This window comes from Garra rufa, chromosome 20, assembly GCF_049309525.1.
Source record: "Garra rufa chromosome 20, GarRuf1.0, whole genome shotgun sequence".
Classification (NCBI taxonomy): domain Eukaryota; kingdom Metazoa; phylum Chordata; class Actinopteri; order Cypriniformes; family Cyprinidae; genus Garra; species Garra rufa.
In genome coordinates, this window is record NC_133380.1 from 38680037 (window position 1) to 38695351 (window position 15315).

Genomic DNA, 15315 nt, shown 5'->3' on the forward strand with positions numbered 1-15315 from the left:
GGTCTACTCTTTTGGGGGTGATCCACCCGCTGCCGCAAGGCTGCCTACGTACCTGTCCAGACAGGTAACCCTCTACCAATGAGGGAAGCGCTGCCTTTCTCAGTGGGGCAGTGTGAGGGAGTTTAGCCTCAAGAGTTTAAACGCTGGGGAGGGATGGCTCTGTCTTTTGAAACCTCGAGGGACGCGTCTCTTATTATATGCTAACAACGCCTATGATGTTGTTTACTGCTGAGACCCACCACTTCACTCTGAGATGTTGCTTGCACTCGAGAAAGGTTTCCGGAATACATCAAGCACATATTAAATCTGAAATTAAAAATCAGTCATCCGTGACATTTGACACACAGACTCGGGTGCCAGAGGAATACCAACTCAGTGGCTGAAATCTCGCGACCACTTAAACAGATATCCAGAGGGACTGTGTTTGTGTGTGTGTGTGTGTGTGTGTGTGTGTGCACGGCTAGACGGTTTCGAGACGAGGCTTACCGTGAGCTGGATCAGGTGGACCAAACACCAGATTGTACCGCAGGATGTAGAAGTTATTCCACACGTACAGCTGGTTGTCCCGAGGGTTGTATTCCACAGCAGCGATGTACTGGTACTGGTTGGGGAAGTGGATGTCGACGTATTCGCCTCGGTTCTGTTTGGTGTTGTACATGTAGTCGATGAGGCTCTTGCTGACTTCGCTCTCGTTGTCTTCGTACGTGGATCGGACCACATACAGAACCCCACAGATCATAAAAGCATTGGAGGCCGACCGCTTGTCGTAGGTGGTCTCCCAGGTGGCCTCGAAGCGAAGGGTGTAGGGGTTGAGCTGACTGATCACCATCATGCCGTTGTTCTGCTCGGTGGCGTAGATCACCCAAAGGCCGTTTTCGTCAACTGCCAAGTCGATGTCTGTTTTCCCGCCCCACTTGTACGGTGAGGTGTCGTGATAATTGGCGTTATTTATAATGGCCTCGCCACTTTTAATTCTGGTCCGAAGGTCAAATTTGACAATGTTACGTGTCCTTTCCTTGTTAAAAAACACCGCCCCGTCGTATACCACAAATCCCGTGCCGTCGACCCGATGGGGGAGTTTATACGTTGTAGTCTGTCGAGAGTTTTGAAAGTCGTCGAGCGAGTTGTACTCGATGAGCGTATCTGTTCTGTAAGGGGTCCAGGGCATGAAATAAACCTTGTCTCCTGCCTGGAGAGGGTCTTTGCACCACGACCCCGCTTGTTGCTCCGCCTCGTACAGAAATGACGGATCTCCAACCGCTTTCAGAGTTCCGGGACAAACAAAAACTAGTGATGAGAAGAACAGAGCAGAAAACAGTCAAACGTAAGCGCACACAGCTCACGCTAGTTGAAAGCAGAGGGCAAAGTGCCGTCTGACTCTACATCACTCTGATAACTGGGTAGTCGGTGAAGACAGAAACACACACTAAGAAGTCTAACAGCTACCCACATTCACAAGCAGTAAAAGGTGCGAAGAATCTGCATCTGAAGGTTATTGAAGCTTAAAACGGAAGCAAAAACAGTTTTTATGTGTCCGTAAGCAAACAGTTCGGCTCACTGCTGCTTGGACATACTGAAGGGGAGTGATGGAAAAATCAAACCACAACCAAACACAAAGGAAAAAAGGAAGGAATACGACAAATCTGCCCTGCAAATAAAAGCAGACGACTAAATAAGGCTTGAGAAAGACACAGAGAAGAGCAGCATACAGGCAGCCTGTGTCCTGAGACAAGTTTTTCCACAGTTTTTATGTCTTTCCTACGGGCCTAATGTTGCAATCATTTTACAGCATAAAGCATTCTCCTTTCTTCTTAACAAAGACATGATAATCAAACATGTAGAGAGGGTAAAGTGAGAAGGCAAGAGAGAGAGAAAGACAGAAAACTAGAAGAAGGGAAAGCGAGAAACAGTAGAGGTAGTGTACGTCTAGAGGAAACCTGTTACCAAAGCATGCTGGGAGTGTGGAGTGGGGCTAGGGTTCGAACAGGCAATAAAAGAGTGTGGAGGACAGGAAGAGGAGGGGGAAATGGGGCATCTGTACCCTTAACATTACCACTAACATTTAACTTGTGCTTTATCATTTTCCCCTAAAGCTTCTCTCCGATTGCTGCTCGTGCACTGACCTTTACTAAAATACAAGACCCTTTCTGCTACTGCCTGCTATCGGAACAGCAAGAGTGGGCACAGGAAGGTTTTACAACCACAAATAAATAAATAAATAAATAAATAAAATAATAGAGATATATATATACAGTATATAAATGTTAAAGAAAGAAAAACAAGGAGCTGATTGTGTCAGTGATTTACCTTTTTGCTCCACTTCTATTTTAAGCGTTGGAAGAGAGAATGAAAGGAGTGCAGGGGGAAAAAGAGATTAAAATGAATTAACCATCATGTCCATGATCACATGCAGTTAACATGTCATGAGGTTACGGGCATTATGCACAGAGCTACAGCTGTCAGAGGAGGAAGAGATCGCAGTTAGACACCTTCAACACATGAAAGAAAGCTAGGTTAAAGGGGGTTCTATCACAGTATAAAAGGACAGCGTATGTGGCATTGGAGACGAATCAATCTGCTGTTGTCGAGGGAAAGCTGCGGGGAAATACACGGGCTGAATTCTAGATAGAGGCGTATAGATTTTCATAAGAACTCGGGGACATCGACCAGGGAAATCTGAATTCCAGGTGGACAGATGGTAAGTTGTGCTGGAGGGAAACTCAAAACCAGAAAAATAAAGCTGTTCCTCAACTCTCCAGTTTCTCTCCAAGCACAGAGTTCTTGTCAGCCCTTCTAGGCTTTATATGAACACTTGAATAGCGGTGTGCGGTTTCTATTTCCAACACATAAAGTTTCTAAAATGTATTCATACTTTTTTAAAAAGGACATATTTTCTTTTTCTTTCGGTCCAGATCAATGTGGCAGCGGGAGACTGGCAGGTTAGCACTTTTTACTGTTGGAAATCACGTGTCTGTCATTTCTAAGGTGACTTTAAGATTTCCTGATAAAAAAGATATTGAAGCCCAATGTGAACCATTTACTCACCCTCATGTCATTCCAAAGACATCTGACTTTATTTCTTATGCAGAACACATACCTTTGAATAATTTCACTCTTATTCATTCTGTTTCAGTACTAATGTATGTTAAGTTTCTGTGGAACAATACTAACTTTATATTTTGGTCTGTTTCTCAGACAAATGTATCAAAAGACTTGGAATATAGCACACATATCATATGTCATATCAGAGTTCAACAGCCTTTCAATATTCTTTAAAATTCTCTTTTTCCACATAATTCAATTGGGACTGGAACAGTTTGGAATGACACAATGGTGAGTAAACTCTGAATCTTTTTCTTCTGTAATTAAAAAGTGCAATATTTGTTATGTGTAATTATAAAAATTAAGTGATTGAATTTTTCACTGAAGAAATGCCCAGTGTCAGTTCCAAAATATAGTCACACTTTTTGTAAATAGTGGATAAGATAATATTTTTTTGCCATTTGTTCATTAAATTACTATGCATATACATTTGTTGGTCATGCTGGACTGTTAATTTTTTACTGGCAATTAAAAAAAAATCATTCTACTGCTGATTCAGATTTGTATTTTTTATTTTATTTTATTTTCGCAAGCTAAAATGTAACTGATTTTGTCTGTGCATGTAATTTCCAAACAACCTGAACAGCTAGTTTACTAGTCAAGAAGGATATATTCAGCTTGCAAGAAATTCTTATCACCATAGTTTTGTACAGGCCAATACACTGTCCTTCCAAATTCCTCCATCGCACCAGATAAAGATAGAGATAGACAGACAGAAAGACAGAATGCAGACAGACATAAAAACATAATCTTGACAGTATTCAGGAGTTTTATCTCATGAAGGCCATCTTCGGCAGCAAGTTAAATAATCCAAAACGTGAACATTTCCCACAATCTAAAGCTACATTTCTCAGATTTCCTTCTTGTATTATTATGATCGATCTACTAATGGTGTACGTTCTCTGTCCACAATGTCCATGAGACACTAAGCGCTAAGTTTTCTTTTTCATGGAAGTCACCATTTTCTACAGGAGCTTGCTTTAGCATGAGGATGAATCTCAGGAAACTTGTCCAGAACAAATAGGCAAAGAAGACCATTATGATTTCTTTACTTATTTATTTTACATTATAGGTAATGACATTGTAAGTGTAATTGCTTATGATGCAAAGATTTGTATTATAGTTATGTTAGTAATTGTGGTGCTATCTTTATGCTGATTTAATAAAGAGATACTATTATACAAATACTATATTACAGGAATGACAGCCTAATAAGAATCACCTTTGAGAATAACACAAATTGCAAAGACAAAAAAACCCTCTCATCTGAATGCATTACAGTAATAATAATTTTGGTGAGGAAATGTGCTTAATTGTCCTGAAAATATCATAATGCAAAAAAAATCTTAATGGTCCATAAAATTGGTTTCAGTGTCTTTATGGATATTATATCTATCTATTCATATATATGTTTTTTCTTTTAAACTTAAGATTCTGGACATGTCTACATCAGATTCACCTGAAGATAATGCAGTGTCATTAGTGTGCACCCACAAACTGAATTTTAGGTTGTTGATTACAGCAAAGAAAAAAACATGGTGGGTACAAAATAAACAAACAAATACCTCATTAACAAAAAATAATAAAAAATAATAATAATCCTTATCGTTCCAGGTTCCAAAACTGACGAAATTATGGTGACATCCATCCACAGGCCAAATCATTTCTAGTTTGGTCAGCCAATACAATCTGGACGGATCTCAGAGTATGCAGTACACTTAATACCAGGACAAATCCTGTTCTCTGAGATACCGTCGGCCAAAGAACATCGTGAATATTCCACTGTTGCAATCAAACAAGACCAAATAAGAAAATAACTCCAAGTCAAAAAAAAAAAAAAGGCATTCAGCAGCCTGAGGGTGACACGAGGTCTCTGGCATCCTAGGGAATCAAACTGTGATTAGTAAATAAAACTGTTACGGACCGCCTGGAAATGCCTAGAGGAGGTAATGCAAGAACATTAAGACACTGACACAGAAAACAACAGGAAAAACGTATTCTGTGAGGGCGCTCGTATCAGAAAGGAATAGGTGAACAATCACAGATATTCCTGGAGAAAAGCTGAAAAACATGAAACTTAATGAAACAACAGCTTTTAAAATTGCGTGTGGGATTTTGACTTCAATAACCCAAAGATACGGACGTAGATTCCACTAATACTAAGCACTAAAATCCAGCGGGCCTTTGTTATTTTGGGATCGTGGTGGGAAATGTGCAGCAGAGGACCCCGTCTGGTATGTGAAGTCTCTGGAAACATTCTCTGAGAAGACGAGACAATTCAATCAGAGAATAATATTACTATCTAATTGTTTAATGGAGCAAAACAATCCATACTCTTAATGTAATGGGAAATCTGAGAATAGAAGTGAGGCATTTGTTTGGAGTTTGTTCATGTTAAATCCACGTGCAGTCGTTTGTCTTTTCTGACAGTCGTAGAGCTGCGCTTTCTTACGAGCAAACACAATGATCAAGCACTAACGAAAAACATCTTTGGTCTGTTTCTTAGTTGGCATGACGCTGGCATATCTTAGCTTGGCTAAATCATTTTTTAAGGCCAAAGAAATCATGCTGGTCTGTCTCTGAAAGACTGGACTTTGCTTTCATGGAGTATGTGTTGCTGTAATGTTCCTGAGAGATGACGGACTGCTAAAAAGTAAGGTTTCACAGGGAGAAAAGCACAAATGGTTTACATTTAACAGCTTACATATTAGGTTTCATGAAACAATGTTACATTTAAACAAGGCAGCAAAAACATTTTGTACCCAGCTCTGTGCACTACAATCACACCTGCACAAGGTTTCAGGATACAAATCAAACACTAAAAACTGTGCATCATTAGAATGAAGCATTGCATCACAAGAAAACATGAAGAACAATTTCGTTCCTCAAGGAAATAGCAGTGTTTGCAAGACAGCAAACGAATAGTGTTTCAGTTCTAAGCTAAATGAAATGCTGTATCAAAGATGCTTTGCTATGGTTAATTAGCAAGAAATTAAAAAAAACAATCAGAATTCAGTAGGTCAATTATTACAAGAATTAGTTTTATTACGAGAAAGAAGACTAATCGCAATTCATTGTGCAAATATTGTATAACGCTGTCTTACAAACACTGAAATTGATAATACAGTGCCTATAAAAATATTTTATTATTGGTAAATGTTATTTCATTATAATGCGCATATTGCATATTCATATTATTTTACAATTACTATTATTTATTTTACAAAATAAATTAATATTCACTCCTTCATGTACTGTAAGTGTACATATTTTTTCTTTATATATATATAACTATTATTGTAATTATTATTATTATTATTATTATTATTATTATTATTATTAATATTATTATTATTATTATTATTATTATTATTATTATTATTACTGTTACCATCCCATCATCACAAAATATTATCATTACCATCACAATCTTTTGTATTAGTATTGTTGTTATTATTATTATTATTATTATTATTATTATTACCACTACTGTAATTTTTATTTATATTACAGTTACCATCATCACAAAATATTATTGTTATTATCACCATCTTTAGTATTATTATTGTTGTTATTATTACTATTATTTAATTAATGTTATTATTACTGACATTACTGTTACTGTCATCACAAAATATTATTGTTATCACCATCTTTAGTATTATTATTGTTATTATGACTATTATTATTATTATTATTATTATTATTACTGTTATTATTATTGATATTACTGTCACCATCATCACAAAATATTATTGTTATCATCACCATTTTTAGTATTATTGTTGTTATCATTACTATTATTATTATTATTATTACTGTTATTATTATTGATATTACTGTCGCCATCCTCACAAAATATTATTGTTATCATCACCATCTTTAGTATTATTGCTGTTGTTGTTGTTATTGTTATTACTATTATTATTAATGTTATTATTATTGATATTACTGTTACCATCATCACAAAATATTATTGTTATCATGACCACCTTTAGTATTATTATTATTGTTGATGTTATTACTATTATAATGTTGTTATTATTATTGATATTACTGTTATTTCTATTTGTTGTTATTTCTATTATTTCTGTTCATGCTAATACCATTACTATTATTCAGAGTGTAATTTTTGCTTATTTTCATTTATTATCATTGCTGTTTTCTTGTTTGTTTGCTGTATTTGTGTTTTGTGTTCACCATGCTGTATGTTTTGCACTCCTAATGAAAAGAAAAAAAGGTGTACATATTTAGTCACTTTTGTCTCAGACATTATAACTTTCTTCCACCTGGTTCAATCTCCCACATGCCTTCTGGCAAATTGCAGCCAAGATGATTTTTTTTTTTTTTGTTATTTAACAACAGTAGCTTTATCTTTGGCTCTCTCTCATAAAACTAGACACAGTTGTTGAATGCTCAGTCTCCAATCTCAGCCAGTGAAGCTTGTAAATCATTGGTCTCTTGGTGGTCTCTCTCACCACTCTCGCACGGTCACTCAGTTTTTGAGGACGGTCTAGGTAGATTTACAGCCGTGGCATACTCTTTCCATTTCTTAATTGTTGATTTAACTGTACTCCAAGGGATATTCAATGACTTGGAAGTCTTCTCGAATCCATCCCCTGCCTTGTGCTTTTCAATTACAATTCACTTTCACTGCCTGGAGTCCGCAATTTTCTGCAATAATGACTCACCAGAAGTTGGACCTTGCAGATAGAGCTGTATTTATACTACAATCAACCGAAACCACTTAACTACTCACAAGTGATCTATTTAACTTTGACTTTGAAAATGAATTGGCTGCACCAGTGATGGTTTAAGGGTGTCAATTTTAGTGCATTCTCTGACTATTTATTTTACTTTTGACTCTTTTTCATGTTAATCAGTGGCAAAAAAAAAAAAAAAAGACTACTGTAAATTTTTTATAAACACTGTATTATCAAAGAAAAAAATGGATCCTGGAGAAATGCATTTTAAGGCACACTCATAAAGGGGTAACATAAAAAAATATACACTGTATATATTTAAAAAGACGGCTCATACTTACTGTAGGGAACACATTCATATTGGACTTCAAGGTACTTATACGTTCCTGGGCAGGGGTCAGGAAAAACATCTGGTCCAGTGATGACGATGCACTGCGTTCTGTTGTTACACCTGGACGGAGCGAGAGAAAAATAAAAGAAGTCAGATGAGTGAAATTCAAAGGGAAACTATTTGCACCAGAGTTTAAAGGAATGTTCTGGATTGAGTTGATGCAGTGGAAACATGCATTATAAAATAATTTAGAATCTCTGCATGATGTTACTGTAACCTTTGTAACAACGTTATTTTCCGTGGTAAAAAACGCTTGTATGAGCCCTGCGCATTCCTTTATCAGCCAGCTGTGAGGACAATAGCAAGCGTGCACGCGGCTGATGGACGGACGGATGGTGGCCCAGAGCAGGAACCAGATAAAAGACGGCGGGAATTAGCGGAGCGGATAGATGCCAAAGTGGCCCTTTTCAACCCAACGACAAAGATAAACAGCCTCATCTCTGAGTGTTCATACCTGCCAGCACATGAGTTATACATCTGTATGAATCCCCCCTGAGGTCAGGCTGATTGTACCTATGATGGATTCATTTTCCCTATATGCCATTTCACTCGGAATGAACTAACCATCCCTCCACTGCCTGTTTAACAGGAAGTCATGCAGAAGGTGGTTTATGTGGGTTCTAGGAACTAAAATTAAGCACATCAATAAAAGATAAAGTGCAGAAATGATCTCATGGCTTGCAGACACAGTGTACAGCGAGATGTTGGTAAAGTAGTGGCACCGTCCATCAATCTGCGTCACATTGTTCCTGAGCTCTGCGTCTATGCTGTCTGCTGGATGAATTCATTTTATTTGTTTTAAAACTAAAAAGGTTTTAAAGCCTTTCTTTTCTTTTTTCTGTAGCTCTTTTTAAAATAAATAAATAAATCTAATAATAAATGTACTGTTGAGTATTACTGGTGTACACAAAAAAAAAAAAGGATTTTGGCGCAATACCAGTTTGTTGAAACTTTGTTATTATTATTTATAACAAAACGGGTTTAAAAGAACTGCTTTTACCTTTTTTGGTAATATTATTTTATTATTATAAAATAAAATGATTAAATAAATAAATAAATGTACTGTTGATTATTACAGCTGTACAAAACAAGGGTTTGGTGCAATAACAATTTTTTAAAACAGATTTGTTTCATTCATAATAAAAGGTTTAAAATAACTTATTTGTTCAATTTTTATTTATTTTTTTTTATATAAAAAAATATAATTATTATAAGTTCTAAAAGTGATTACAGGTTACAAAACTGGATGGTACTGTAAAAAAAAAAAAAAAAAAAAAAAGGCTTTTTTTTAATCCCCAAATTTCTTTCTTTACAACAACAACAGGTTTTGGCGCAATAACAGTTTTTTGAAACACATTTGTTTCATTCATAATAAAAAGTTTAAAAGAACAGCTTTTTTTTTTTGGTAATATAATAAAAGTCTTTAATTGTTACTTCAATGTCTGCTGATAATTAATTGCATTTGAACAAATTACATTTTAAAATAATATATTCAAATAGAAAACAATTATTTTACAATGTAGTAATATTTCAGAACATTAATGGTTTTTAATGTATTTTTGATTAACAAATTCCTTGGCATTTGAGCATAAGAGACTTCGTTCAAAAACATGAAAAAAGGTAAACATTCCAAACTTTGGACGGTACTGTAAATATAATATATGTATGTTTTTTTTCTTTCTTTTTTTTAAATCCCCAAATAACCATTTTATTCATGTGGTTCCTTACAACAACAACAGATAAATAAAAATATTACATAAATAAATAAATAAATGTACTGTTGATTATTACAGCTGTACAAAACAAGGGTTTGGTGCAATAACAGTTTTTTAAAACAGATTTGTTTCATTCATAATAAAAGGTTTACAATAACTTATTTGTTCAATTTTTATTTATTTATTTTTTTTTAATATAAAAAAATATAATTATTATAAGTTCTAAAAGTGATTACAGGTTACAAAACTGGACGGTACTGTAAAAAAAAAGGAAAAAAAAGAAAGAAAAATAAGAAAAAAAAATTGGCTTTTTTTTTTTTTAATCCCCAAATTTCTTCCTTTACAACAACAACAGGTTTTGGCGCAATAACAGTTTTTTGAAACACATTTGTTTCATTCATAATAAAAGGTTTAAAAGAACAGCTTTTTTTTTGGTAATATAATAAAAGTCTTTAATTGTTACTTCAATGTCTGCTGATAATTAATTGCATTTGAACAAATTACATTTTAAAATAATATATTCAAATAGAAAACAATTATTTTACAATGTAGTAATATTTCAGAACATTAATGGTTTTTAATGTATTTTTGATTAACAAATTCCTTGGCATTTGAGCATAAGAGACTTCGTTCAAAAACATGAAAAAAGGTAAACCTTCCAAACTTTGGACGGTACTGTAAATATAATATATGTATGTTTTTTTTTCTTTCTTTTTTTTTTTAATCCCCAAATAACCATTTTATTCATGTGGTTCCTTACAACAACAACAGATAAAAAAAAAATATTACATTACAATAAATAAATAAATGTACTGTTGATTATTACAGCTGTACAAAACAAGGGTTTGGTGCAATAACAGTTTTTTAAAACAGATTTGTTTCATTCATAATAAAAGGTTTAAAATAACTTATTTGTTTAATTTTTTTTTTTTTTTTTTTTTATATAAAAAAATATAATTATTATAAGTTCTAAAAGTGATTACAGGTTACAAAACTGGACGGTACTGTAAAAAAAAATAAAAGAAAAAAGAAAAAAAAAATAGGCTTTTTTTTTAATTCCCAAATTTCTTTCTTTACAACAACAACAGGTTTTGGCACAATAACAGTTTTTTGAAACACATTTGTTTCATTCATAATAAAAGGTTTAAAAGAACAGCTTTTTTTTTGGTAATATAATAAAAGTCTTTAATTGTTACTTCAGTGTCTGCTGATAATTATGCATTTGAACAAATTACATTTTAAAATAATATATTCAAATAGAAAACAATTATTTTACAATGTAGTAATATTTCAGAACATTAATGGTTTTTAATGTATTTTTGATTAACAAATTCCTTGGCATTTGAGCATAAGAGACTTCGTTCAAAAACATGAAAAAAGGTAAACATTCCAAACTTTGGACGGTACTGTAAATATAATATATGTATGTTTTTTTTTTCTTTCTTTTTTTTTTTAATCCCCAAATAACCATTTTATTCACGTGGTTCCTTACAACAACAACAGATAAATAAAAATATTACATAAATAAATAAATGAATGTACTGTTGATTATTGCTGAAAAAAAACTACTGTTGAAAAAAATGTTTTGGATAACAGCAATACCAGTTTGTTGAAACACATCTGTTTTCATTCATAGCAAAACAAAGGTTTAAAAGAACAGCTTTTTCTTTTTTTCTTTTCTTTACTGGCTACTTTATGTCTAATGAAAATTATGCATTTAAACAAATTACGTTTAAAAATAATATATTCAAATAGAAAACAGTTATTTTAAATTATAGTAATATTTCAGAACATTAATATTTCAGTTTTAGTGTTTGTTTGTTTTTGTTTTTCTGAGCATATGCGACGTCTTTCAAGAACATGAAAAAAGGTAAACATTCCAAAATGTGGATGATAGTGTAAATAATAATATATAATTTCTTAAATCCCCAAATAACCTTTTTTTTTTTTTTACAACAACAACAGATAAATACAAACATCCCTGTTAAAAAAACAGCATATGCTGGTTAGGTAGGTTTTGATGCTGGTTTATGTTGGTCCTTAGCTGGTCATGTTGCTGGTCAAGGACCAGCATAAAGCAGCTAAGGACCAACTTAAACCAGCATTAAAACCTACCTAACTAGCATATGCTGTTTTTTTTCAACAGGGATAAAATAAGTAAATAAATGCATTTTCTTAGCTAAATATAACCACTAAAGAACCCTTACTACAAACCAGAATAACTAAAGATGTATGCTGTGTAATCTCTCAATTTTTAGGAAAATGCAGGTTGATTGTTCTAACTTAGAGGAAAAGAATCTGAAAACAGAGGTCTTTGGTTTTGGGAATAAAGAGCATGTTTTACTGTTAGCGCAGCGCGGGGGGTGAATTAGCCTGCTGGCGTTTTTCTGACCTGGCCTTGGGGTAGCATATCTTCCTGCAGTAATTTCTCTTTACCTCAGCATGTGACTCTGACAATTCATTTGTCTTATGTTCTATTTGCTAATAAACAAGTGGAGACTTTTTCTTTTTTCTTTTTGGTAAAAGCAGCAAAGCACGTGGAACAGAGAGCTGCTCCGTCCACAGCTGTGAATTCCCACCGGTCATGTTTGAAGATGAGAATTTATACATAGACACCAGCTTTGCTGAAAAACACGTCCCTCATATGGGAGTTTCTTTATTAACGAGGGCTCATATGTGGTAACAGATGAGAATATCAGCATGTTTGCCCATATAAATGAATTATGGATCTAAAATTATAACACAAGCCATAATGTGGCGATTGGTTGTTTGGTTATTTGTAGTTGTATTGCAGGGAGACTGTTCCCATTCATATTTCATTCAGTCACATTGTGCTGTTCATTTGCATAATGTACCATATGAATAAATTATGATCACAAATTATCTTAAAAAGGCATAACAGCAAAACAAGGCTAACAAAGTTTTATTGTTTAAGAAAAAAATTATATATATCATTTTAAATCATCTTTGTGCTATCTTTCTTTAAAAGAAATGCCACTTGGTTTGATATTTTGTAATCTAATTCAATGGCATTTATTCATTTTAATTTGTGGATAAACTGTCCAAATACAGTTTGTGGCTACTGTATGCTAAATTCTCATTCTCATGATGTTCCTGTTAGCTGACACAGTTTTTTCATGCATCTATCAAGTTCGAGATTTTGGGCTTTTTGGTTTGTCATAGTGTTTTTTTCAGACTAGTGGAAAGAAAACATTTAAATGCACTGTTAAGTGTTTCTTTTATAGCACTTTATCTATTTGTGTCAATAGATTTCAATTACAATACATATTTTTAAAGGCTATTTTCTCAAAATGAGTTTTTTCTTCTACACTGAGCCATAAATCTCCACTTTAGTAGCACTTACACACACCAAACTTTACATTTTTAGTCCTGTCTATATTCTGAAGGTTTCTAAAGAGGGATTTGTTCATATATAATTTGCTTGATTTTATACAACATTTTATTCCCCTAAAAATGGTTAAAAAAAGGGTTTCCTGTCTGTTCTTTTCTGAATTATCTATTATTTTCTGAATTATGTTGTGACGAAATGAGAGACCCAAAATCCCCTATATAAAAACGTTTGACTCTAATATGTCAAAAACATTAAACAAGAATTTTGAAACTGACTTCATCCAATGTTTAGATGTTTCATTTCATTTCATTTTAATTAAAATTTTTATTCTATTAAGAAAAAAAAACAGAAAAATAGAAAAAAAAAAAAAATAGAAAAAAAAGATAAATAAATAAATAAAAAGAAAAAGTTGCAAACTGGATTTCAACCTGCATCACCCACATTAGAAGCATTGCTCAACAAAACAGAAACATGTGCTATTTATTTATTCAATTAACATGGCTAATTATATATATAAGTAATTTTAAATCTAAATATTTTGTGCTTGTAAATCATCTTTCTCTAAAAGATTTGCCACTTGGTTTGATATTTTGTGATCTAATTCAATGGCATTCATACGTTTTAATTTGTGTATAAACTGTCCAAATACAGTTTGTGGCTACTGTATGCTAAATTCTCATTCTCATGATGTTCCTGTTAGCTGACAGTTGGTGTTTGCTCTTCACACCACAGTCACACGTCAGGCGATTTCACAGGACGCCCCTCATTAGACAGATCTCTCCCTCCTAAGCTCTGAACACTACCACAGCAACATTTTCAAGATATCACAACATTTACAGTCGAAATTTGACTCATTAAAACAATAGAGTGGTAAGTTGGAGGAAGTGTTTCAGTCAGAAAATCTGGACTTCGCCAATGTGATAAACAATCCCCACAGGAAAGAAAATCTATATCTATCTACTGTACATCTACACGTTCTGTTTTAGTTAAGGAGCTCAGAGCAAACTAAACCTGACACTGTTTTGTCAGTCAGATTAAGGAGGCTGCTTTGACTGTTGATCTGAGTAATACAGCGACGCTAGAAAATCATATATAACACATCATGCATTAGAAAGCCCTACTAAGATGTACACAATACATTTTGTATTTATCTCAGTAGTAATAAAATACATAATGATGCCTGAAAGAACATAACTGCTTCATTTTTTAATACCATAGTTGAACATGAAACAAATTTATGTATATTAAACCTATCTATTCTCTGAACATGTTATGACGGACGAGGTAATCATTCACTTATGTCAAAAAAAAAAAAAAGACCAATGCTTGTTTGTCTGAATCTTCATTTTAAAAAGAAACAGATTTGTTTGTCATATCTAAACTCTTAAAAATCTCGTCACAATGCCATAGAATAACTTTTTTTTTTTGTCTAAAGTTCCATAAAGAACCTTTAACATCTTTTGTTTCACAAAAGATTCTTTGTGGTGAAAGAAGGTTCTTCAGATTATAAAGAGGTGAGAAAGAGATGGTTCTTTAAAGAACTTTGACTGAATGGCTCTTTGTGGAACCAAAAATGGTTCTTCTATGGCATCGCTGTGAAGAACCTTTTAAAGCACCTTTATTTTTAAGAGTTTTTAAGTTAGTCACATTGATAAGGACACAGATCTACTGAAGTAAATGTAGATGATCGTTCATCCAAACTAAAATACGACAAAGCAAATCCTAGATGTCCTAATGTCTTTTCTGAATTAAATCTCACTTCCTCTATTTGTAGCATCAAGCAGCCTAAACCTCACATATCTAATTAAATCAGGAATCATGGGCATTATTTAAGACTTTATTACCAGGCCAGCGGAATTCCCAACGCTCTGAATTCTTAAACAGGTGTAGCTGTTGTTTCTAGAAGCTTGTATTTACGGTGACTTATGAAAGCTTAATCTGCAATGCTTGAGGTATTCACTAATACCATATGTACAGTGAGAGAGAGCCGTACACGGCTGTGTGCTAACGCTGGTCTTCTGAGAGCCATGCGGACGCCTCTGTCATGGATAT

At 33.6% G+C, this 15315-nt stretch overlaps 1 protein-coding gene across 1 annotated transcript in view; it reads right to left on the bottom strand.

Annotated features, from left to right (window-relative positions):
• adgrl2a (adhesion G protein-coupled receptor L2a) overlaps nt 1-15315 on the bottom strand; it is a 118137-nt gene that overhangs the window by 52100 nt on the left and 50722 nt on the right. Inside the window, exons 4-5 of the mRNA XM_073825261.1 lie at nt 8147-8256; nt 487-1287 (exon numbers count right to left, since the gene is read on the bottom strand). Of these exons, the coding sequence (XP_073681362.1) occupies nt 487-1287; nt 8147-8256 (911 nt within the window). The remainder of the gene's footprint in view (nt 1-486; nt 1288-8146; nt 8257-15315) is intronic.